Raw genomic sequence first — 26614 nt, 5'->3', positions numbered from 1 at the left:
ACACACACACACACACACACACACACACACACACACACACACACACACACACACACACACACACACACACACACACACACACACACACACAGTATAAATATTTTCTTTTTATAACAATAAACAGTCAACATCAGTTGTTTACTATTTAATGTTATGTTTGTATTTCCAACATGATAGGGAAGTTATACTGTACCAATGTCCATACCAAGAAAACAAGTCCATAAGTAATGTTTTCTGACGTTATTGATTTATTTTCCTTAACTATAGTAATTTGCTAGGTTGGAAAATAACTTACACTTAACTCAGAGAGTAATTACTTCTAAAATTTGCATTTCAGATATGCAAATATATCAGCACAAATTCTAATCGCATTGAAAACTTGCATTAGAGATCATAAGGATTGTACGCGCATTATCTAGATTTGATAGAAAAATGGTCGTGTTCATCATAATAAACGCCTTCCGTGTCAGAGAGACGGAGAAGAATTAAGCAGTTCCAAGGCTCATGTTGGTTAAACATAAATTAAACGTATACTGTCTCCTAGTGGTTAAATGTATACACCTCACCTCAGTGGCATCTGCGAATTATCAAATGATAGCAGTACTGCAGTTCCATTTTGAGACACCAAATTGTTTCAGAAAGACATTTAAACAAAGTAGTATGGTTTTAAGAAGGATGTATGGACGTTAATTAACTTTATATATATTGGGTGTACTGTAAGCTAAAATAGTGTAAACAAATGTCATAAAATTAAAAAAAAGTCAAATAGACCATTCTGTATGATATATCGTGTTTTTATTTTAATTTTAATTTTTAAGGTAGGTATGTTCTTTTACGAATAATGAAGCAATTTTACTTAAGTACTGTTTTGTGTGCAGTAATATACGTATACAGTACAAGTAATAATTACTCTGCAATATTAGTTTTAATATATACATCTGAATTTCTTTGACTCCATTGTTATTATTGATGATATTTTTTATTTATTTTTTATTTTGTGGACGAATTCGCTGGTGTTTATAGTAGACTACGTTTTTTCTAATCTGACACGAGTTGTTGTTTTTTTTTTTTAAGGTCTGCGTTTTTAAAGGTCTGCGCCTGATCGGCTGTAACTGAACAGGACCCTAGACTGGACACTACACCAGGTGTCAGACGGAATACTCTTGACTGAATACTACTGCGGTCCTTTGTAGTAATCATTCGACCGCCGTTTGACCTCCAGAATAGCCATTAAGTTTTCCTGAAGGTGCGTTCGATGGACGCCCATCGGCGGTGCTTCTCTCCCTCGCGGTGACAGAAGTAACGGGCCCCGCCCCTCCGTGCTCCCCACAAACAGGCAAGCACGCCCACCCCGCACGGCGCGAGCCCAGTCGTCGGTAACGGAGAAGATGGCAGAGAGGCAACAACAGAAGCACGAAGGCAGGGTAAAGATCGGCCATTACATCCTCGGCGACACGCTCGGAGTGGGCACGTTTGGAAAAGTGAAGAGTTAAGTCCTGCTTCTGTGTCATACCGACTTTAATGTCTACATTTACGGCTCTGAGTTGAAGTAATGTGAAGTAGTCTCCTTGCCCCTCTCTCCTGACAGCGTTGAACTTGCCGGCGGTCAGGGAGAAGGTTTCGTAGCATGTTGGGTTAGCCGCCGCCGCGGACGGGATTTAATGCGTAAATCTGTTCTGAGAATCCGCTCGTTTGAAAGTCAAATTCTTCCTCCGCAGCCCCTGCTTGTGGCTACTGTTACCATCCATGGCAGGGGTAATTAACTGGACGACAGTATCTAGAATGAAAAATAGAGTCCTATTCACATTTTTATTATATAATGTTGAACAAATAAGACTTTATATTGTGGTTATTTGCTATGAAGGACGCGTAAGGAGCTCACAGCTTGTCCGAAGCCCACCGCAGGAGCTCAGCGTTAACTGATATGTTGTCGTAATGCCAGCCAGTGCCAGTCTGTCAGCGCCTCCCAAAGTCGGGACACTCCTTTAAAGGCATAAAGTTTATTTAAAAAGGTCTGCAGCCTGACATTAATTCAGTTCTTCTGCTTGCTCAGGCACGCTGTTTGACCTTGTGAGCTTTACGCTCACAGCGTCCTTTTCTTACGTGCGCAGTTTGAGGGATGTGAGCCCTTATCCGGGGAAAACCCACCTGACGTCATGACGACTTCTCTGATGCTGTTTAAGGGAAAGTCATTTTATAAGGAGGAGAATCCATGCAAATATCGATTCCAACCATTTTTTCCCTATTGATTCTTATGTTGATGCTTCATATATGATGTTTTCAGTCAAGTTTACCGTAACAGTTTCTTCACAGACCAAGACAGGCTGACAACCAAAACAAAGAAGACAATGATTAATAGTAAAAAACTGGTAAAAAAAGAAATGTGTTATATTGAAGCCAGTTTTTTTAATCAAACATTTTGACAATAAGTGGTTCTGTTTTGGCGCTGTGCAGGTTTTATAATACATGTTATACAGTATATCTATGTCATGTGTGTATTCTTGTTTTCAGTTGGCGAGCATCAGTTGACAGGCCATAAAGTCGCTGTGAAGATCCTGAACAGGCAGAAGATCCGTAGTCTGGATGTTGTTGGGAAGATCAAACGGGAGATCCAGAATCTCAAACTGTTCAGACACCCACACATCATCAAACTGTAAGTGGATGATTCATCATTCCATCAAATTTTAAGAGTCCTGTTGCTGACAGATGACACCCAGCGATAATGTTGGCTTTTTGTTGTTCCCTCCGCATTGTGGCATGCTTTGCTTCTTCCTATTTGTTAACTACATTTACACTGCACTGAGCATGTCCGTCGGGCTCCCAGGAGGCCGAATAAACAAACATACCACCACACACATAGGGGATTAGAACTAGATACCGGTAAATGCATCTGTTCTGGCTAGTCCAAGTCTGCAGTTCAAGTGACAGAAGGTGACTATAACCTCATCCCTGTTGGATTGTCTTGGCTCTTCTTTGGCTTTTCTCTTTGACCTTTCTACCTTCTTTCGCTTTCCTTCCATTCCCCTGGCCTGTTTCTCCTTGTCTCTCTGTGTCTCTCAACAATCTGTGTTATTTTTAGACCAGGTTTAGAGTCAGTCCACTGTCCGATTGCAAGCTATGGCAGATACATGAGCTCTGTGGTCAGGAGCTGTAGTGCTGTTCAACACTCCAGCAGAGATATAGATTCACAAACAGATAAATTTTACTCGTTGTCTGCAGCTTCAGGAAAAAAATGCCAGACTCAGCAAAACAGACTGTGATATATCAGAGCTGTACACAAAATAAAATTAAGTGCAGTTAATGTTTTTCGATGTCCCTCCAGCGTTTTATGTATGTATAGAACAGGAACAACTTGGAATTGTGTTTTATTTAATGTGGTTTTTACCTTGATGTTTAACAACTGTCTGGACAGGGATGAGGCGGATTATGATGATGTGCAGAATATCCCAAGAGTATCCATTCATTGACTGAATGTAAATTTTAATACAGCTGACCTTTTTGAAAATAAAGCCTACACTCAGCAGCTGTGCAGCACAGCTCAGCCTCATTTATTCTGTGTTCGTTTTGAAGTAAATCAATTTTTTTCTTAGAGATGTGTCAGTTCAATGAATTATTGTTATTCTTGAATTTATCTTTATTGACCATGGTATAAAAAAGCCAAGCTTTTAGGAAAAAAACAATGATGATTATGAGTGTGTGTTTGTTTTAGGTACCAGGTGATTAGCACACCTACAGATTTCTTCATGGTCATGGAGTATGTGTCTGGAGGCGAGCTTTTTGACTACATCTGCAAAAATGGACGGGTAAGACATTTCCTCAGCAAATGACAGAGTTTATATTCACTGGATCCCAGTGGTGATTAGTTTTTTTAAATCACAGCTTAAGTTGGACGAGCAGTACATAATATTTAAGTGGATAGTCTGCAACTATCAACATACATAGATTCTGCTGCATTTCTTAACCTTTTTTACATTTTTGTTGCCAACTTTGAACTTTAAACTTTAAACTTAACACACCATGAAAATGGGCAGCATGGTAGGTAGCGCTGGCGACACACAGCAAGGCGGATCCCAGTTCGAGTCCCGCTCGGTGCCGACTTTTCATGTCTCTCTCCGCATTCTCTGGCTTCCTTCCACTTCCTAAAAAATGCACTTCAGGCACCATCTTTAGTGAGAGTTGTCTATGATAATTTAATGTATTGCTGAAAAAGGCATGGTATCCCCCCTCCCACACACAACACACACACACACACACACACACACACACACACACACACACACACACACACACACACACACACACACACACACACACACACACACACACACACACACACACACACACACACACACAAGCACAAATACTTGATATGAGTAGTCCAATATTTCCAGTAGTTCATTTTGAACAAATCTGAATGATGATAAAATTGCCCTTAACCAAAATGATCTCCACCATTCTGCTGACTCACATGCTTGTAGCTTAACTTGTTCTGTAGAGCCCTGTCTTGCATTCTTCCATTTTCAAATTTGAGATCATAACCATCCATATTATGTCTTTAAAGGTGGAAGACACAGAAGCTCGCCGCCTTTTTCAGCAGATTATCTCAGCTGTAGACTACTGTCACCGGCACATGGTGGTCCATAGAGACCTCAAACCAGAGAACGTCCTGCTGGATGCAAGCAAAAACGCCAAGATAGCTGACTTTGGTAGGACCCCCGGAAAACTGGAGTTGGATTTGTGAGGAGAGAGGGGATAAAAGAACGAGGACTGGCTCTGCAAAAGAATTTAGATGGAGAGAAAGCATCATACATCTTGAATATCATCAGAGGATAATAGAAAATTAATTTGTGGAGTTGAATGGCGTTACTATCCTCACTTGTAAATTTCATTATTTTAAATAAGAGTTAAACCATCAAAGTTTCACCAGATGGAGTATTTATTATGCTAGCTGATTGGTTTAGGGACTGTACCTTGACCATGAAAGACACAAATATTTACAGAAACATGTGGAGGTCCTTGTTCACAGCATGGTGTCTGGGGTGGAGAGCGGTCCCCCTAGCAACGGTAAGGTCTCATATCATGTCTGGCAGGAAACCTTGAGGCCCGCTGTCATCTGATAGGCAAGGAATCGTTGGGGTGCGGCAGGGGTGTGCTGCACAAGTGTTTTGACTGAGAGCAATAGACAGCAGTGAGCGGTGGGGAGTGTTAAGGGAACAGGGATAACAGATAAAGAGAAGGTCAGCACATCGCAAAGTGTCTGGTGTCTAGCGCTTGACTGAAGGCCTGGCGGCCAGGGAGAGGCTCATCCAATTAGATGAGCTTTTTGTTCAGAGCTTAGAGTTATGGCGGGTTAGGGAGGATAAAGATATCAGCAGCGTCCACAGTGTATACTTCTCACCTCCATGTCCAGGGCCATGTTCGGTTTAACCAGTGTGTATCAAAGGATCAATAGCAATTGATAAAAGAGGATTATTTAATTAGTGATGATGCTCTTGGGAGTAAAAACTGAGGGGTGCTGATTGGTTCTGTGTTTGGTCAACAGGTCTGTCGAACATGATGTCGGACGGGGAGTTCCTACGGACGAGCTGTGGCTCACCCAACTACGCTGCACCTGAGGTCATCTCTGGAAGGTGGGAGAGGATGATTATGTAGCCCTTACAAAGAAACAATACAGTCACCAAACAGAAAATAACCTTGAAAGGTGTACCATGGAATTACAACAAACCCACAATAAAACAGGCGCTTCTTATTATGACATAAATAGAATATCTGAGCTTATTGATGATAATCACCACTGTAAACAAACAGCATTGTGCTTGTAAAGTAACAGTCCCATGATGGGTTGATCCTCATGTGGGACACATGTTAAGACACTAAGCACCCCCTATCACCCTGTATTATTTTTGTAATTTTTATTATTTCAGTTTATGATTTTGTGGGCCCATATTCTGTTCATGTGCAATGTCAAATTTAGTATTTTAGTAACGAATGCATGGGTACAATGAGCAGAGTTCACACAGGCACTTTGGGCAGCCAGGTGGCCTTAGGGGTCCGTAGGAAGGCGCGTGCAGCTATTCCATATTGTGTATATGGACAGCCTGCGGCGCACAGAGAAGAGGCTGATGTGCATGTGTCTGTGTGTTTCAGCATATTTCAAGTAAAAAGAACCTAAAAACTCATGCACGCCTGGAAGTCCGTTTATTTACGTCCAAGTGTGCAACACTCATAATATGACTCAGTAAGAATGGAACGTACCCCTTGAATGTTTGACTTTATTGGTATTATTATTGGTTGGAAAGATATTAAAGAAAAATATTATTCCTGCAGGATCACCTTCAAAATGTGATGAATTCTTCTATGGCTGAAAGCTCCTTGGTGATGAAAATAACTTGTGTTTGATTATCCTGAAGATTTTCCATGTTATATAACAGCATAACATCCTGCTATCATCATTGTGTTGTGGAGCATTTATTAACATTAAATGCTTCATTTCAAAAGTTAGCACAATTATAAACGGATACAAAACCACTTTTTTTGTTTGTTTTATATCACTCATTCTACAATTATATTGTTATAATACATGACAGAGAACTATCTCTTGTGGACTCTTTGTCAGACTCTATGCAGGCCCAGAGGTGGATATCTGGAGCTGTGGGGTGATTCTTTATGCCTTGTTGTGTGGCACCCTGCCCTTCGACGATGACCACGTTCCCACGTTGTTCAAGAAGATCAGAGGAGGTGTCTTCTACATCCCAGAGTACTTGACTCGCTCTGTGGCCTCGCTGCTCATGCTCATGCTCCAAGTGGACCCTCTAAAGAGAGCCACCATCAAAGACATCAGGTGCTCACACCACTCTGCTGGCTCCGGTCGTCCTGATAGAAGGCCTCTTTATTTTCTGTGTTTTATTCATGATCTTTTTCAGCTCTTGTCACACACATGCACTCATTGTGATTCACTGGCAGCCTCACTATGCTAACAGTTTGTGTGTGATCACTGTCATGATTGGATGAAAAAAATAGCTGTAAATTAAACTTGTCAAGCGTTATCACATAAACAGACAAATATGTTAATCCACATTTAAAACCGATTAAAACCTATGTGCACTCACTGGCATCTGAACATTGTCTTGAGATGGTTATGTATAACTATTTTTCATTCCTATCACTGCAGGACACCTGCACTTTTTTTTGCTGTGGGAATAGTATTTCATTATCTCATATTAAGCAACACGAAGATAAATGATAAAAAAATTAAATATTGTCATTAGCTTAGACTCTTGAGTTTTACAATCCCTTGTCATGACATTGAATGTACGTACACACCATAAGTCATCATCATGATTGTCTCCTCTCTGCCAGGGAACATGAGTGGTTTAAGGTGGACTTGCCAGGCTACCTGTTCCCTGAGGACCCCTCGTATGACTCCACAGTCCTGGATGAAGAGGCTGTGAAAGAAGTGTGTGAGAAGTTCGAGTGCACAGAATCCGAGGTTGTGTCCAGTCTATATAGCGGGGATCCACAGGTACACAAGACACAGCCACATTTCTTCACATTTCTTTCAAGGAACAAGTGTTTTCACTCTTAATTCAACTGTGACCTTTTAATAATCTACTTATATCCACAAGATTATGTGTTGATCTGCCATATTTACATTTATATATATCTCGTGACATGTACATGATAATTAACTTCCCAGAAGAACTCTTGGTAGTCAAACATTCTTCATTCCAGCACAGATTTTTAGATAAAGTTAAGAGCGTCTTTAGTTCCTGCTGTCCTTATCTGAATTTGATTCGTTTTTTTTCCAGCCTTCCAAAAATAACTACCAAGCAAACATCGGTGCAGTCAGTGATTTGAATAATCTGATTTTATCTTCAGTTAATTATGTTTAACTAAACATTTTTTCTTTATCTTCCTACTCTCATTCTTTCCATACAGGATCAGCTAGCAGTAGCCTACCACCTTATCATAGACAACCGACGTATTATGACCCAGGCCAGTGAGTTCTATTTAGCCTCGAGCCCTCCCCAGGGCTCTTTCATAGAGGAGGGTATGCCACTCCCCCCTGGGGTCAAACCCCACCCAGAGAGGATGCCTCCACTCCTGGCCGACAGCCCCAAGTCTCGCTGTCCTCTGGATGCTCTCAACACCACCCGTCCAAAGCCCCTGGCAGTGAAAAAGGCCAAGTGGCACCTCGGCATCAGGAGTCAAAGCAGACCCTATGATATCATGGCCGAGGTGTACAGAGCCATGAGACACCTCAGCTTTGACTGGAAGGTATTAGGATGTGTCAAAAACACACAAGTGAATACAATGCACATATAGATCTACAGTATATGTACACAAGCCTTCTTTTGTTCTTCTGTCTTGGAGGTGGTGAACCCATATCATCTTCGAGTACGGAGGAAGAATCCTGTGACAGGAAACCTAGTAAAGATGAGTCTGCAGTTGTACCAGGTGGATAACAGATCCTACCTCCTGGACTTCAAGAGCATCGATGGTCAGTGACTACTGGCTGGCATTACAGAAAAATGTTCCTGATATATTGTGATATTTTGTGGTAATTTGTGATACATTTGGCACTACATTGCAAAATATTTTACAGCACATGCACAGCAAGCAAAAATGTCCTCACACATTTATTGTTTATAATATAATTACAATGCTTTGTGATTTAAAAAAAAAAAAAACAACAGCAAGAGAAAATATGAGTAGCAAGAGGAAGAAGGTTAGAATAAAATATCACAAGGGAACATCATGAATGGGAAAGGAAAAGTAGGGAGCACAAAGGCTTAATACGCAGCATAACGAGACAGCAGTGAAACCACAGAGGACAGATGCACACAGGAACTCTCCAAAGGAAGACATGTTGTTGACAATGTAGAATATACGTACAGTACATGTAAAACAGGGAAAGAGAGTGTAGACAAGTGAAAACAAGCAGGACTCGAAAGGAAGCGTAAAAACAGACACATTGTGGGGAAAGTAACAGATAAAACATCTGTGCCCAGGAGCATATCTCACCAAGTATAAATTCTGGGTTCACTAATAGCATCTTATAAATAACCATGAAAATTAGTTGTGCTTTTACTGTTTGGTTATTCTACATTTCTACTGGTCATCTTCTCCATAACAGTGTCACAAAAAAACGACTCTGTCCGAGGCTGAATGGAGGATATGTCCTCTACAGATTTGTAAATGTTTGACGGGGGTCACTTCATTTGACTGCACTTAAAACGAACATAAACATACACATTACATTACCTTCTTTTTTCTATACTGCATTCTCATGATAAATATTTTATTCATATTTTTTATTTCATTCTTAATTCCATTAATTTACAAAGAAAAAATATTTGAATTGCTAAAACTAGCATTTTTAAATGAAGTTCAAATACCTACATTTTGAGGTTGGTACAGTTCTTCTTTAAGTTTCAAAACGCATTCAATTTGTTAACACATCCTCTGTTGCTGGCGTGGCCATCCTCTGCTCATGTGACCTTCAGATGACATCGTGGAGACGGTGGGCTTTAAATCGGGTTCGTCCACTCCTCAGAGGTCGGGCTCCACGGCTGGCCTTCACCGACCCAGATTGAGCATCGACTCGGCGAGCCCAGCAGTCGATCTGCCCCAGCTCAGCTCCTCTCTCCCGGGGTCCCTGTCTGGCAGCTCCCCCCTGCTCACCCCACGTCAGGGATCACACACCATGGACTTCTTTGAAATGTGTGCCAGTTTGATCACTTCACTGGCACGCTGAACCCCACCGACTCCCCACCCTCACTGCAATGTGGATGTCAGCGAGGGTTGCTGTTTGTACTGCTAATCGAGAACATAAAAAGTGTAGGTGATTGCAGTGACTTCTTCTCTCTGTCTCCTCTTTATCTCTGTTCTAGTCGTGAAGCATTAGATGGATAAATGGATGGAGTTGTGAACAGCAATGTCCGTCACCTCGGATTGAGGAGACACAGAGATGAAGCACTTTTCAAAGAGGCAGATTAACAGCTTCCTTTTCTTCTTTTCAAACACTCAGCTTTTAAAAACTGGTCCTGAGATTGGAATCTGTTAACTGGTGGTGACCAGCAGTGGGCAAGTTTACTGACTCACCTCCACAAAATACTTTCAATCTCTTATCATTGTCCACCATTACACTTAAGGGGTGGGGGTGGGGGGGTGTTAGGAGATATCCTGCTGAAGTTTCTCTTGACACTGACTGGAGGTGAGTTTTTCCTATTTTCTTATTTTTTGATTGAGATGCTGGTTGTTAAAATTGACAGTTCATCTGTGTCTGAGGGAATATTACATGTATAATTTGATTTCAGGTTTGATATGATTTGTAAAGAAACAGGTTTTGTTATTCATGTATATTATATTTATATTACAATAATATTACCTAGCTGAACTAGCTAGTTGAACAGGTATACCAAATAACTTTATACACCATAGATATCAGATCCTTATTTATTTTTGAGACTTGTTTTTAGGTACTGTAGTTATGTCATTTACAAACTGCATCAACAGAGTTTTATTAAAAACAATTGATGAAGTTAGAGAGACACCAGGATGGGAGCTGTATAATACTCTGCATGGTTCACACTGTGTGCTGCATTTAGCGTTAATCCCACACAAATACCGTCTCACACGAGTTTCCACAACTGTCACTTTACCCAACGGTTCTCCGTTCAGGAGAATCTTTCAAAGATATGTATTGCTGCTATTTTTCTACACAAATCCATCATTTTGTAACCTCAGCTGTGACAAATATGCAACACTCAGACTCCACTACTCTTCAGTTCCGTTCATGTTGCTCAGCCATGCATGTACAGAACATAGTCAAAGAATTTATGCAGTAACTAGAAAAGAAGCACCCATGTGCTGCTTGTTTGTAGTGGAATCCTAGGGCAACAATTAGGAACTACTTTTGTTTTTCTTTTTCCTCATGCATTTAAAATGCACACAAATCAATTTAAGTTACTAAATCTAAATTGATATTTACATAGAAATATAATTAGCGTTGTGTCAATCCTGTAATAATGATGAGGTGATGCAAATATGAAGAAGATGACAGACTCATGTGAGACGGTGTGAATCTGCTGTCGGACTGTAAAAGCCACAGAAACCTTTCTCTGTTTGCCTTAAAAAATGCAACACAGTAATTGTATAAAAATGTTAGTGGGGATTGTGTGCATAGTTGGTGAAGATGACGATGGTGTGGGATTCTGAAGGTTCTGTCTGTGAGTGCTGTGTGTTCAGTCTGCACATATAATGCTGCACATTTACTGTTTCATGGCATCTCTTTGTGCTGAGAGACAAACTTTACTGTATCTGCTGTTTAAAAGAAGCTAAGGCGTTTTTGAATGTTGCCCTTTGTTCTGTCAGATGGTGTCATGTCATTGCAGGTTTGTGTTGACATTCAGCTTTGTCTGATTGTTTTTCTGACTGAATGTGAAATGAATGCTGGTGCTGCTTCATATAAGTCTTTCTCTGGGTTTTTCTCTGACCACTGGACTGCTGACTTGCCATTACTCTCAGTAAGGTACAGTGGTGAAGGGGTAGTACATACACATTGAAAGATCTTATTAAATATGTTTTAAAGTCTATTATTTAATTTTTATTAATTGTTTTAATTTGTATGGGCTTGTGATGGATAATCAAAAGGGTGTTATGGTGATAAAGCTGTTATGAAAATGGAGTGGAATTTAGTGAAAGATTTTTATATAGTACGTATAAATGTAAGAGGATAACAATGGGCAGAGTTTGGTCACACAACTATTCCACAGTGTTGGGTGAATATTTTAATGGCTCTTCAGTAATTAGTTTTAAATTGATTCCGTCAGGACTCCTATGTTTGCCTTACGACAGATTTGTGATGGTTTTCGGCTAAAACCGTGAAGTCACATCCTTTGTTGCTCTGCTGGATCCCTTTATTTCTGCACATTGTTTTACATTCTGTCGGGGGTTTTCTTTCCTGTTTGTGACAGCATGTAAGAACCCTGCCTTATGTCAGGGAGAAACTATGCTCCAGCTGTAGCACGAGTGCAACCACACACAAAGCTTTAAGTCCTTCATCCTTTCTGTAGTCAGTCGATATCACTGTTTCTGTCTGTGATGACTTGTCTGTCTCCAGTGTAGTCAGCTTCTTCAATCGCAGACGGATTCTCTGCAGCTTGCATTTCTTACGGATTCTGCTGCTGCAGCAGAGGTCATGGGTCATATTCATTTCCTAATACAATCAGTATTTACTATCAAATGTAGTACTGTACCATCACAACTGTATGCAACTACCTGTGGCGTGTTGGTCATGTAAACTATAAACACATGGCAGATGGCCGAAAAACAGATTTCTGTGTCGTACCAAAGTGAACTTTTCTGCAGCAAATCTGTTCTGTGTGTCTGTGGTAACCTTTAATAACCCCAAGTCATAGAACATGTGCAGCTGTCTATTAGTACGTGTGTGTGTGTGTGTGTGTGTGTGTGTGTGTGTGTGTGTGTGTGTGTGTGTGTGTCTGATTGGTGTTTGCATTTCTCGTTATGCACTGCATGATGTTGCTGTTATTATTTGCACTTTATTGAATATTTGTTGAAAAACAATAAACAAACATATGAAAGGAAAATATTTTTGTCTTAAAGGATTCGTCAATCTGAAAATTACACACGCACACAAGCATCCTTCAGAGAGAATTGTTTTTTTTTAGACAAAAGCAAACTTTCTGTTGAGTCAGCAATAATATTTTACATGAAAATGACTTCAGGTGAACAACATGTGGCTTCATCTTTCTGTAATACTTATTATTCATCAGCTTGAGAGAACATACAACTATGGCGTATAAAAGTGATGCTAGGTAGACATCTGATCATATATAAAATTGAAGTTAAAATAAAAGTTCACAAATGCAGTTTCCATACAGAAGGTACAAGTACAACCAGCAGGCATTAGCAGGTACTGGCATAAATCTTAAGATACATATTTTAGATTTAGGTACGTTTTTTTGTTGGTCCACCATTCAAGGCAAATACACAAACCTAAGATGTTAATAGAATTTAAAGATTCCAACATGAATAGTGTGATTACTTCCATAATGCGCGGTGATCATTAACAAATTATGAGGATAAACTGAAAAACGATTATGTGCAAAAAAGAACAAACAACACATATTGAATAGAAAAGAGACCAATAAAGTATGTATATTAAAAAACATTCAGTGAATAACAAGGAGTTTGTTTTAATTTACCACTGATGATCGAATCTGAAACATTGAGTATTTACTGATATTATTATTTAATTGCTAACAACACTGTAAAATAAAAACAACAACAACAAACAAAACAATGTATGGGGAACTAACTACTCTATTTCAGCTCCTAGAACTGCTGTATATGTTTTATAATAAATATTAAGATGGGCTTCTGTACTGATCGGCAGTGGATTACTGGATATTCAGGAGTAATCTGGTTGAATTGGCATAATAAACTGGAACCACTGAGAAAATCATTAAGTGAACAATTTTCTTTGTTATTCCCATGCCTTCTGTCCACTCCATACTTCCTCAATACGAGGTCTCATTTTGATAAATACCTTATTAATACCATATTTCCACAGCTTACATAGGTCTGATTTTCTTTTCTATTTGTGTACACTATCCAGAATGTTTTTGTGTAACAGTCTCCTTTCCAGGGATCAGCAGTTCACCTTCATCAAAAGTTCAAAGTCACTCAGAGCCTCCAGATAAAATGTCCCTGGTAGATTTCACACTAATTGACAGAACACAGTGAGTTCTGGATGCTGAGATGAAGTAAAAAAATCCCTTCACTTGGTGCTCTGGTCAAGCTTCCATAATTGCAGTCACCAGCCAAATAAGGCCATTGTCCAGAAGATGAAGTTACTGTGAGGAGAAAGATCTTCCTTCTGCTTGGCTGCTCTTTGCTCTGCATTTTCATAAGAGAAATATGTCATTATGATGAGCAGTGACAATAAAAATCCAAGCTGTTCATCCTCACCTTGTTTTATCATAATTACTCCTCCGTGGTGAAGTCAGCGTAGAGTTCCGGTGGAGGCAAAATGATCATATCAGACGGATCAAAATCCACATCTTGTGTAGAACTGGCTTCAGGCCTGAGGAAATACAATTTTGAAAATAACTCCATGTTTCCTGCAGGTGACTTTGCACATTTCATACCAGCAGTGGCCTGTTTCGACCACGAAAACAACACCATTGATGAATGTGAAAAAAGCATTAAAGATAATGAGAAAATCTTTCAGCAGGACCGGAGCCAACTTCCTGGAAGAAGAATGAGGGTAAAGTTTCCTCACCAGTCTCTGTCATTCTCTCCCAAAACAAAAATAAAACACTCAGTCATGCATTGCAGGCAAAAACAGAGTAAAAGGTGTCTGCTCAAGTTGCGCAAGATGTTCAGCATTTTTCTTTGGTTTGTTTACATCTTTGTGTCGTACTTACAGATCAACTTCTTCCCTCAGAAACACAGGACCTGAGACGGAAACAAGATGAATTTATGAAACACGTCTATGCACTAGAAAACACAGGGTGCACATCATTTCACAAGTAAAAATTACATCACAACATATAGTTTGTAGATGTTGTACATACATATATTTCATTCAAAAGGCTTGTTATATTCTTCCTTTAAGGATCAAGGATTACTTACTTGTCTCTGGGCCAGCGCTGCTGTGAACAAAAGGAGGATTGACAAAATTAGTCATGAGTTTGTATGTATGCATGAATATGATTATGTAAGTACATGTGCATGTGTGTATTTGATTTTATTCATGCATACCTGACAGATGGTAGCCCTGGTTTGGATGAATGGAAAAATGTTGCCAATTTCTGAAGTGCTTCATGTCTTCCTCTGGAAAAATTAGACAAATGCTGTAGCAATGTAGCACTTTGTTTAGAGAACACACTCATGTGATTGACTGTATGATAAAACTTACTCTATGTAGCGGCCATCTGGGTCGATGTCACTGTGGCTGTGCTGATGGTTAATGCTGAGGTCTTTGTTTCCTGCACAGGGAAATAAGACAGGAAAAAAATGTCATTTCATTAGAGGATCAAAAAACATTCATTCTCAAGTAAATGAGTTGTTGTGTAGTCAGAGTGAACACATACAGACATCAGCCGACATGCAAACTCAACACAGATGGGATTTGAACCTACAGCCATCTCTAAGCGGTGAACTAAGCGGTGCACTAAGCGGTTAGCACTTATCAACTACTGTAACAAGTGCAAACATTGTTTTTGTTATTTAAATTGACACGGAATGCATTGAAGATTTTGTGAATTCAATGTTATATACAACATAATATTGTGACACAAACCATTGCATCGAGTGAACAATACTTGCAATCAGTGATAGTTTAGAATAAACATACCAAGTACTGTAATATGACGTGTTATATAATATGCTATGCTGCCTGTGAATATGTATATGGTATGTATAAACAGCTGAAGATAAACGCTGTTTCAAAATGTTAGAGTATGACAAAACTTCTGACCTAAAAAAAAATCTACATTTGTATCTACAGTTTGTCAATGCTTTCTTGCCAGATAACAGATAAAGAAATTCAGCATGACACATGCATGCATGGCACTGATGGTGTGAGCCATACGTTACTGTCAGGTGACCAAGATATGACAATAGGGAGACAACAACGTCAGTTTTAGTTGATAAACTGTGTGAAAGCAAGGTGTATGTTAAGGGAATGCTTGAAATTGATTTTGGATTGTCTTACCCATCTCTGGCATTGATTGTGTTCTGTTGTGGCTTTTTGTAAAGAGAAAACATAGACATTTGAAAAGACAGAATTAATCAATGTTACTAATCAGAGTTCACTATTTATCTAGACTTTCTTCTCTTCCCACGTATCACATATTTACTATATATTGGGGTCGGTCCTCATCCTGACAGATGACAAAGATAATGATACAAGACTGTAGCTGCACTACACACACACAATCTATACAAGGCACCAGTACGAGTCATCATCCTGATTTTTAGAACTCCACACTGAGAAGTCAAACCATGGTTGTTGAAAGAACAAAAGATAATGACGAAAATAGCAAAAACAGCAAACCACTTATGAGATAGTCAATCTTAGATCCACTGCAGAACAGATCTGGGGACTCACTTCTCCAAGGTGACTTTGGCTTCCAATCTGTTTTGATATTGGCATCTGTTTTGGCAGTAATATCAGTAATAAAAATAAGAAACATTGCTAGACTTCTCAGTTCTCGAAGAACTTTGTTGATTTAGTCCAGCCAATAGTTGCTATGGCCCAATCCGGCTTTTCTCTTGCTCAAACACGTTTACTGAACAACTCCTTGTCTGCACAGGAGAAGGTACATCACTGTATCAGTCCAGACTATCCCATTGATCACAAAGCTAATCCAGCTTGCATGTCAAGCAGAAGGTTCACCTGTGCCTCCCACTGTGTGGGCGCACTCTACCTGTGGAGTTGTGACCTCCAACATGCTATGAAAGAGGCACGTCTCTGGCGGACTGCATGGAGGCTTAATCTCTATTGACCGGAGATTTTCCTTTTGCAGAGCCCTTTTCTGTGCTACCTGGCAGCAGATATACATAGTCTCTGGATAGAACCGGTGAGCTTGCTATCATTGATCTGTGCTAAGGTGCTGCATATACCTGTCAGTTACAATGGTGTCTGGCAGGCTAGGTTGTTTGACCCTTTGACCCATATGGACACTACTATTTGTGAAGCTTGAGGTGGAATGTCACACTTGAGAATATAATGAGCATTTGTTCTGTGGCTGTCCCAGCAGCTTAGTGGTATGTAGACATTAATTTGTATGCAGTTCATTTGTAGCTGAGCTTAGTGATGATTCCATAATGGCTCAGATTCTTCATGAGGTGGCTTACAGACTACCTACGCATACTGTATAGAATATGTAGTGGAACTGGAGTCTTGATACGAGAAAAAACTGTTGTTCTCTAAGTGAACACCTCGTGACAATCTTTCCATCTGTCCAATCTGTTGCTCAGAATTAGTTGAATTAGTAGAGAATCAGTTCACACCAGTGCCTCATCTACTGTAGATTGTGAGTGCCAAGGCAACTGATTCCAAATCTTGCAAAATTAACCACATCATCTGACAGTTAGGGATGAATCCCTATACACATGAACTATGTAGCAGAAAATAGAGGTTACAATGTAGCTTACAGGTCAGTGTTACTGCAGCTGATAGGTCTGTATCTAAACCACATGCATTCAGGTAAATAGTGACTTACATTGAAGCCAGTGAATCTGCATTATCAGGGGCAGTGTTAAGAGGTTCGTCATCATCACCAGTCCACTCTTCACTGTCATCTGTGACTAAACATAAATATCATACTGCTGTAGAACAAGTCAGATTGGAGCTGTTATTACACTTATGAACAGGGAGATACATACAGCTTTCAGTTGAGACTGGAAAGTGGTTTGAGGTCCTGAGAAAAGAAGGCCAAAGCAGCCATATCATTATTTCCATTAAGGTGATGAATGAGTGAAAAGTTCGCTGTGCACACACACCTGCTCCCTGAGCTGGCAATGTCCAACTCAGACACACTGCTGACCGTCTTGTGGTAGTTTGCTGATTTCTTTCCCATCTCCAACATCTCCTTGATGTCCAGTTCCACGTGTTCCACTGCAACATAACCGTCTGGGGACAAACTAGCTCAGTCAAAAGCATGTCAAGATATTTTTCCCAACAAGATACCTGTCAACATTATTTTCATAAAAGGCTTGTAATAGAGGTGCAGACATATTACACATGCCACCATAAAGGAGCTGCAGAAGTATTTTGCACTCACAGTTCTGGTTGCTGTCCCTGGCCAACCATTTTCCTTTGGGGCAGTTGGTTGTTCGAATGATGCTGATGAGGTCACCCTCCTTGACGGGCAGATCGTACTTACGACCCTTCGTTGTTACAGTTACTTTGGCTTCATACATGGCATCTTCTTGCCCAGTGATCTAACAAATACAAAGGCAGATTAACACCGTACCGATCTCTCTGTGCTTTCTTTACATACTTTAAAATAGCTTTTGCATGGCTTTAACATACCGTTGGGTGTTATTGTGAGTCTTTAACAATGTTAAAGATATAATAAATAACATTTTCGTGATGACATTTTTAAAAATAAAAGAATATTTCAGATTTTTAAGGTCTATTATCTCAAATGTTGTTGTCATTGTTTTGTCTGATATTATGATAAGCAGGGTGCGATTTGTCGGGAGAGTGGGGGTATTGTCCTTCTCGTTCTTACAGTTCTACCTCTGCTGAATGATTTTTTTCCTTAGGGGGACAATTCTGTCAATAATTAAAATTAAATAATAAAAGAAATGCAGGAAGGTCATGGCAGAGTTTTCTTACAGGAAGCCTATAGTCTACATTGCTCACTCTAACCTTCGACCTGATACAAATTATCGGTGGTCTCGATGCCTGTGAACGTCCCCAAGGAGAAAATCTCTGTAACATGTTTTCTGCCATCTCCACACTCCCCGTGTTAACACCAGAGTGTGAACGTGGATTTAGTGCCATGAATGACATCCTTACTGACGAGCACAACAGAATGAATGTGTCCACACTGAACACTTGTCTTTTTGTGGCTGTTCTTGGGCCAGACGTGTTCGTTTTCTGCTAAAACGTTCCTTGAAATGTGGATAAAAGAAGTTACGAAACGCTGCAGATGACGTGGAAACAGGGGATCCGAAAAGGCCACTTGAAGTCTGGTGTGAGAACAAACTGGTCACTTAGTTTTATATTTGATGAGTTATTTTGACATGACGTGAAATCTGAATCTAATGGGTGTTAATGTTACGATTTACAGACTGTTCGCAATAGGTTAAACCCTCTTGTCATGCTGACGTGATCGGCCCTCATCAATGATCCTGACACCTAATTAACCCCCATGTTTTTTGACAAATCACACCCTACTGGTAATAATGTGTTGCAGGAGAAAATTCTGTCACCTACAATGAGCTGTGTTGACACAGATTCCTTTTGAAGAGACTTCAGGCTGCTCAGCCCAAGTGGAGGAATGAATCCAGACAGGTTTGTATGCCAAGATATATACCCCACCCTCCCCAGCAGTCTGTTCCCGTCCCATACATTCCCTCCCACGTCAGCATAACATCACTCACTTTGAAAGTCTTCTTCATTTCACTCTCCCTCTTTTCCTTTTCTTTTTGCTCTTTCTTTTCCCTCTCTTGTTTCTCCTTTAACTCTTTCTTCTCCTTCTCCAGACGTTGCTTCTCTCTTTTCTTCAGCTCTTTCTCATCCGGACCTTCTATAGCAGCTTTTTTGTCATTCCTGTAGAGATTGAGTGAGAGGAATTGTTTGACTAACAGTATTTTGGGGAGCACTGAAAAGAGAAGTGGGTCAAGCATTAAGGCTTACTTGTTGAACAACCTGATTGTCTTGCTCTTCTCTTCATTCTGTAAACAAAGACAAAAACATAAGACTTGATCTGTTTTGGACTGAATAATGAAAGTCTCAGACATGTTCTTAATTTACAAAATTACTTATTATTTAAGTCCATATAAAAATGGATGGAAGGATAAACTTGATTTTGATGAGAACACTTACTATTTCCTGTGTTGCTGCAGCATATGGATCTGTGGAAAAGACACATTTAATTTAAATTTGAAAATACTTGGAAGTTCTCATCCACTGCTTCCTAATTTTCTAACACCATCATGTAGACAGAATCACACGAGACAACATCATTGTTCATATTTTGGCATTGAGAGTCAATTATAACCTCTATGCACTATGGACATACAACAGAGTCATATTTTGATATTCTTCCAATAAAAAGTTTTAGACAATATGATGAATATATGATGTACCTGGTTTCCAAAACGCTTATGAAAATTTCCTTACTCTTTGGGGGTCCTTTGCGTTTCTTGATAAGGTCCGTCTTTCCTTTCTTTTTGGCACCGGCCCCAGGGACAACTTCATACATATTACCCGTAGTGATCTCATAAACACCGTTGTCCACCTGAGCTCCGAGTCTAGATGGGTCAACCATGAGGACAAGGAGAATGAAAACCAATTTGTCAAAGCAAAGAGAACAGAGACATTCACAAATCTTACCCTGTCTGTCCATTATATTCTGGTCCTCCAGGTACGGGTTCTGCACGGACCTTGCCCCCATGAGGAATTGTCCCATTACCGAAAAATTGTGGAAGTTTCGGTCCATCTGGACTATCTGGTCCAGAGAACTCCCCATTCCCCCAATCTGACGCTGGCAGGTATGGAGAAAGACTGCCAGCGTCAGATTGGCAGTCTTTCTCTGGAATATCTGTGGTGCCAGCATCTGATAATTCAGAAGGAGCAAGAATCTCTGTAGACGAGAGGAAACACAAGATGCCAACAAATGAAGGAGGTGCAGGAACAGGTCACTTTGGTTTCACAAAGTTTACCGTAACGGTGAACGTACCATTATCTACCAGAGAAGAAGGGATGAATTCTCTCAGACTGACGGAGGGATCGCTCTCTGCTTTCACTGGTGGAAGAACTGCAGACACTGGGATGGCTGGGAGAACCTTTCTGGGCGGAGGAGGTGGAATCACCAACAACTCCGGGACCGGCTCAGACCCTTCCTCAGAGGTAACCTCCAAATCCGGTGAGGCTAGCCATGGTCATGCATGATAGTATTGTGATTAGAATCTTGATGTGGTTGTCAAATATTTTCACGTTTTGAATAATGTTGAATTCAAACAACATGGCTACAGCAGTTATAAGGGAGACGTCAGCACCTCTGAACATACAGACGTACAGTCCTTGTCAATCATTTTATGTATTTCGAACATTACATTCAAACATGTAATATTATTAAATTGTGCTAAATTAAAAGTGTATCTATCCTCACTGTATTTCTATGAGAATGTCCTTACCTGTAGTTCTAGTCATTGTAAATCACCATTCTGATTGAATTGTTTGACTTTAAGTCTTGAAAATGCTTCTGTACTGACGTCTAACATAAACAGTGTAAAGCACGGCATATGTTTAAAGCTGACATAAACACCTGCATAAATAATAATCACAGTAATAACTAAAGTGTCAGCACAGCGTCAAACTCACTTCTCTTTATATGTTGTCAGTTTAAGAGACACGAAAGTGTCAGTCACAGCAGCTCTCTGTCATAACGAAGGACACAGTCCTGCCACTGCTCCTCCTTTCCATCATAGCTGACATACTTTTGCAGCTCTGCCCTTCCCACAGCGCTAGTTTCTTGCTGAAGAGGAATGCCAGTACTGTAGCTGTGGAGTCCCTTTAAAGCTAGCTCTGCTAACCATCACATGGGGATTAAAACATAGTGTACAAGCCCCGTTTCCTGCCAAAATGAAACTCTGTGGCGATGAATGATTATGCAGCTCCACATAACTAATAACCTGGTGCTGTTGTGTATGACGTACTCAAGGGAAGCAAATCTATGAAATATTTGAAGTTGACAAGGAAACAAAAGCAGAGAGGAGAAAGTCTCTAGAGTGACATGTCCAGACCTACCCTGGCCAAAACTATTGACTTCTGCAGATTTCATGGACGCACGATCATAATCGGTGGGTGGGAACGCTTCAGCAGAGAGGGTGGTGCTCTGTTGCTCTTCTGATGGTGGGGTCATTGAAAGAAATGTGGTGGAGTTTGTCGGCACGCTGCAAAAAATTAAAAATTAAAAAATGAAGTTAGTGTTTTTCCAATCATCCTGAACTAAGTTGTGTTTATCACCACAACTACATCCATCATTTAAACAGCCGTTACCAAGGAGATGTGTGTTGTGTACCTGGTCTTCTTCCTTCGAGCCTTCTCCAGAGCGTTGAAGATCCTCTGGTCACAGTGAGTCCTTTTCCCTTGGGACATGTCCCCCGCCCTCTCCAAGGCAGACAGGGGTGAGATTTTTGTGGGTGCAGCTTTAGGAGATGGCGGACTGTGGGATGGAGGTTCTGTAGCTACAAGAGGTGGCGTCTCCACCTCATCCATGTTTACAGGTTTCATACTCGCCACCGTTGCAACTTCAGACTCAGGAAGTGATGGAGAGGGTGTGGAGGCCACAGAATTGGGATAAGAGAAGGCAATGCTGGGGGGAGGGGTCGGGATGACATTGGGTGGACTTGGAATGGATTCGTTTGTGCTGTCAGGCCTGGTAGGAGGTAAGGCAGGGGTTTCTATCTCTAGTAGGTTTTCACTGTCTGTGATTGGGACATCAGGAACTGGGATGTCAGGAATAAAGGCAGGGGGTGGGGTGAATTCAGGAGAGGCAGGGATAACGAAGGGTGGGGTACTTTCCACAGCAGCACTGGGGTCAGGTAAGGTGGGGATATTTGGTAGGAGGGCCTTTGGTCGAGAAGGTTGAGACTCCGGAGCTGCGTCACCAACACCAGTAGAGACTGGGATAAGTGGAGCTGGTCCAGGAATCTCTGAATTAACTGCGTCTAGAAAGGAATCGACTGGGACCGCAGATGAACCTTTTTTTGATGCCACCCTGAAACCCAAGAAGCGCTTCTTTGGTGTGTCGGGTTTAGGTGGAGGCGTGGCAGGTACCAGTTGCCCAGTCCTCTCTTTCTCTTTTTTAACGGTTTCTTTCTTCTGTTTCTGATCTGATGAAACTTCTTTTAGCTTCTCATACTTATCTTTATCCTTTTTCAGCTTCTCTTCATTTTTGTCTCTTTTAAAGAGAGGCTGGATGAGAGGCTTCTTGCTCTCCGGTTTGTCATCCTTGAAGACCACCCTGGGTGCATTCACTGAGTTGCTTTCCAGAGTGTGATTGATGGAGGTGAGCAAGGAGGGGCGGGCCCCGGTTGGGAGATGGTGGATGGGGCTCTGTGGAGGAGGAATAACCTTTGGTTTCACGGGGATAGCAGGTTTGATCCTGGGCTGCTTTAAGAGGAGTTCTTCTTCTTGAAACTTGGCCCTTAGGGCCTTAAAGTCCATTTTTTCCTCCTGGTGAAAGAAGAGCAATACCACCTTCATGCAAATACAGCACATACACTACATGTTGACTTGTTGGTCTGAGATCACAAATGCTGAATAAAGAAGGAATTCTCTAAACTATCACTCTTCACTAAGCAATTCTGTTTTTTGATTTGATTCCATTTACATATTTATTCATCTTTCAACAAAATGTAATCAGAATGGTGGCACAGTCTGACCAGCTGTAGTTACAGGACCACAGGGTTTGTTCTGACTGTACAGAGTAGAGGAGGAACCATTTTAATGGGGCTTAAATCAATCATTATAGTTAACTAAGGAGACAGACGACCACGATTTGGAACAAATAAACGTCCATAAATGTACAAATACAGTATATGAAAATTCAAATGTCAAAATTTAGTTTATGCAATGATGGAATGGAATGTACCCTAACTGAGTCACACTCATGATCTCAGCCAGTTGATCGACCAACCACTAAACAGACTCATTTAAGATTCGTTTGTAGTAACTGCGACAGGAGAAACACGTAAAAAAATAAATAGAGGTCATAACAAAATAGTATTATTCCAAACATAAAACTGTTCATTAGAAGATATCTGAGAACAACATACCTGATCCATTGTTTTGATCATACACCAAGACGACACATGTATTGTAAGTCAGATAAATCAAATCCAGAGAGTTTCTCCTTCAGTCTCTCATTATGTGTACAAAAATAAAACCATTAAGAAAAACTTCCAACGCCTTCATCAACCTGGACAGACTTTTTTGCTCGTCTGCTCTGTTCTAAATGAGCGCGTTCCATGCGCGCAGGGGATGGCTTCACTGGAAGAATGAGGTTGAGTAGGTATGCTCAGACTCATCTTAAAAAAAAAAAAAAAGAAGGAGGGAGACAGCCAATCTTGTCAAACAAGTCTTTCTCTGCTTTCACATTTAATGCAACAGACTGACTTTCAACAGCTCTTGGATTTCAGTCCTTCTGGAATGTCACCCGGCTGGCACTGCATGCTTCCACCAACAAATGTGAGTCACTGCCGTGGAACTGGAGTTATTTTTCTTTTGTCACTTCTCCTGCAGTAAATTATGCAAATAATTTGAAATGGATTGAATCAATTGTGAGAAGAATTGTCATTAAGATAATATGCCTTCATAGCTTGGATGTCATCTGTGGAGCTAAACCTTGGAGGCATGCAGCAGAGAAAATGGAAACACCAGGTTGGTCACAATAATATTCACGATAAAATGAAAGTATGTAGGTCTATACTGGTGTGAGTAATGTGAATTACCTACAAGATGACAGAGGAACACACGGGACAAGGGACACTTAAAGGGACAGCTTTAAAGGTCTTCTTTTACACCAAAGTTTGAAGTGGGATTGGGATCAGTAGCTCAGACCTTCAGCTCAGACACAATCACTAGTCACCTTGTGATTCTGTATTGAATAAAGTCAACTAGACTTATAGCAGAAACTTGAACAAGTTTCTCTTCTCATTCTCAACATAATTATGTGTCACTGTAGCAAAAACCTTCAGTCTTTCTACTATGAATTTTGGTCATAAAAACATGCTGCATGGGCAGGAAGCATGTCTGTTTTTGATTGATTTAACCTTCAAAACCACCAATTATCTCTATAAAATAGGAAATTAACAAGGTACATAAAAAGTTGTTGTAAAGTATTTTCATTGTGTATGCGGCCGACAGGAAGAGTAAGAGAAAAAAGGCTGACGCCCCTGTTTTTCAGTGGGATGCTAATAAAGCTTATGACAGCTTGCATTAGAGGCTGCCAGAGCAGCAGGATGTGACAGGCTCTTAAAGGCACGTTAAATTACAGCAAAAGACTGTGACACTAGCTTTACATGAGGAAACTCCAACTCACTGGGGGTCACCTCTGCAAGACACACACCATTAGGCTCACTACACACACACACACACACACTCACGTACACACATGAATAGCCGTTCCATCATTTTGGATGTGTTTATTTGTAACAGTAATACATGGTGGAATACGTAATTCAAATCAAGAGGGAACCAAAAAAAAAAAATCATCTAAAAACCCACTGTAGAATGTCATATTCATAAAGATAAAAATAATGCGTCAATTTACAATAAGAAACTGTTAGCAGAGGTAAAGTTAAAATAGGTCTAGAAATGTTATGTACTCAAAAAGCAACGTTTCCCTTTTTATTCAGCTTCTTTGCTCATCTTCTAGTTGTCAAGATTTTTAAGTTAATCAATATCATGGTCCAAAAGAGTTCTCGAATGACATGGGGACTCTGGCCATAAAATAGGGAGTCATTGGCATCACATTTGATGTAGGTGCGGCAGAGGATGCTGCCATCCACACACAAACACAGATGATGGGACAGCAGCAGTTTGGCACCTGACCAACGGACAGACAGATGTTCAGAGCATCATGTATGTTCAAGACGGCCGGAGGAAGATGGAGGACGAGGCTACAGTGAGTTAGGCTGCACCCAGCGCTTGAAACACCGGGTTAGGATACAGGTTTGTGGGACAGAAACACAAGTTTCAGTGGGTGCACAGGCTTTGGTAACAAAAACTACAGAAGCTAGTTAGTATGTGACACAATAATTTGAAGAGACAGGATCTGAAAGGACAAATAAAGGCAAGCTGTTCAGCTGGATGTAGTGTGAGGAGGTTAAGACATAGACATACGACATCCAAGCACAAGAACAAAAACCAGATCAGAGGGCAAGAAAACACAGCGGGAAAACAGGAAAAAAGAAAAGAATATGTTGGTATTGCTTGGGTTAACGTCAAGAGTTTGCATAATTGAAGCCTTCCTATTTTATGGCACAGAAGTCCAGTGGACAAAATGTTATCATTATTTACAAAATGAGTTTGGCAAACCAACGATCAGATGCCTTAAAGCCATGTTGACTCTATAGTTTCTATAGAGCTGACCCCAGCGGCTTGATTGATTTATAAAATAAAAATTACATTTTTTTTCAATTTGTTCTTTTTTTTTTTTTTTTTAATCTGTATTGTACAAAAGCTATAGAGAATGAACAGTTCAATCACATAATCTGTTTGACTTGCAACGCGTCTCCCTCTCAGGGTCCATCTCTCTTTATGTCTGGTCCTCTGGCCTCTATGTCAGTCTGTCTGCAGGGAAAGACATTTGGCAAACTGTGTGTGTGTGTGTGTGTCTGTGTGTGTATTTGTGTGTGTGTGTGTGTGTGTGTGTGAGGGGAGGACTTGTATTTATGTGAGTTTATGTAGTCTAATGTATGCACAGTATGTCTTGTTGGTGTGTGAGTAGCTCCCAGAGAGTCTGTTTCTGCATAGCGATCCAGCAGACACTCACAAGACGGAGGAAATAGCGGCTGAACCAACCAATCGGGGAGCAGCGATCCCAGTAGTTGGCCATCCCTGATTGGCCCATTAGAGTCCAGCTTCTCGTTATAGATGTAGATTCAGTCAGTTCAAGCAAAAGATGATGGTTCTAATCCCGTCGAGCTCATGTGTTGTATGAGTGTGTGTGTGTGTGTGTGTGTGTGTGTGTGTGTGTGTGTGTGTGTGTGTGTGTGTGTGTGTGTTGGAGACAGAGAGGCACTGCTTGATTCAGTCCCTTCCTGGCAGCACAGTCTCTGGGTCAGACACAGGAGGCAAGTGAAGGAGTGTGAGGGAGGTGTAAGAGAGAAGGAG

The 26614-nt window shown here is 40.6% G+C and overlaps 2 protein-coding genes across 3 annotated transcripts; one reads left to right on the top strand and one right to left on the bottom strand.

The window, feature by feature from the left end:
* Nucleotides 1-1164: 1164 nt before the first annotated feature.
* Nucleotides 1165-10174, top strand: prkaa2 (protein kinase, AMP-activated, alpha 2 catalytic subunit). Its single transcript, XM_068319529.1, has 10 exons — nt 1165-1488; nt 2512-2653; nt 3710-3803; nt 4562-4706; nt 5543-5630; nt 6617-6841; nt 7360-7522; nt 7939-8277; nt 8374-8500; nt 9507-10174. Exons 1-10 carry the CDS (start codon nt 1389-1391, stop codon nt 9755-9757), a joined length of 1674 nt encoding a protein of 557 aa, XP_068175630.1. The 5' UTR covers nt 1165-1388; the 3' UTR covers nt 9758-10174.
* Nucleotides 10175-12731: 2557 nt separating this feature from the next.
* Nucleotides 12732-23757, bottom strand: LOC137598936 (FYN-binding protein 1). 2 transcript variants are annotated; one of them, XM_068319526.1, is made up of 20 exons: nt 23554-23757; nt 21795-22951; nt 21521-21666; nt 20451-20642; nt 20105-20354; nt 19892-20022; nt 19595-19623; nt 19406-19443; nt 19150-19318; nt 17820-17979; nt 17539-17668; nt 17422-17456; nt 17259-17343; nt 15746-15777; nt 14948-15017; nt 14791-14862; nt 14662-14681; nt 14454-14484; nt 13996-14110; nt 12732-13923 (listed from the first exon to the last, which is right to left on the bottom strand). In XM_068319526.1, exons 1-19 carry the CDS (start codon nt 23572-23574, stop codon nt 14011-14013), a joined length of 2868 nt encoding a protein of 955 aa, XP_068175627.1. In that variant the 5' UTR covers nt 23575-23757; the 3' UTR covers nt 12732-13923; nt 13996-14010. The 2 variants fall into 2 exon arrangements, with proteins under 2 accessions (XP_068175627.1, XP_068175628.1); XM_068319527.1 differs by having other exon boundaries at nt 14662-14678.
* Nucleotides 23758-26614: the final 2857 nt, after the last annotated feature.

This window comes from Antennarius striatus, chromosome 7 (genome assembly GCF_040054535.1).
Source record: "Antennarius striatus isolate MH-2024 chromosome 7, ASM4005453v1, whole genome shotgun sequence".
In the NCBI taxonomy this organism is placed as follows: domain Eukaryota; kingdom Metazoa; phylum Chordata; class Actinopteri; order Lophiiformes; family Antennariidae; genus Antennarius; species Antennarius striatus.
The sequence above is the reverse complement of the archived record's forward strand: the minus strand, read 5'-3'. Positions and strand labels throughout refer to the sequence as shown.

Coding starts and splice junctions, on each gene's coding strand:
- LOC137598936 (XM_068319526.1), bottom strand. CDS start 23,574: ATGATCAAAACAATGGATCAG. Junction 22,952..23,553: donor TGATCAAAACAATGGATCAG/GTATGTTGTTCT, acceptor TTCTTTCACCAG/GAGGAAAAAATGGACTTTAA. Junction 14,111..14,453: donor CTGAGGGAAGAAGTTGATCT/GTAAGTACGACA, acceptor GTATTTCCTCAG/GCCTGAAGCCAGTTCTACAC.
- prkaa2 (XM_068319529.1), top strand. CDS start 1,389: ATGGCAGAGAGGCAACAACAGAAGCACGAAGGCAGGGTAAAGATCGGC. Junction 2,654..3,709: donor CACCCACACATCATCAAACT/GTAAGTGGATGA, acceptor TGTTTGTTTTAG/GTACCAGGTGATTAGCACAC. Junction 8,278..8,373: donor ACCTCAGCTTTGACTGGAAG/GTATTAGGATGT, acceptor TCTGTCTTGGAG/GTGGTGAACCCATATCATCT.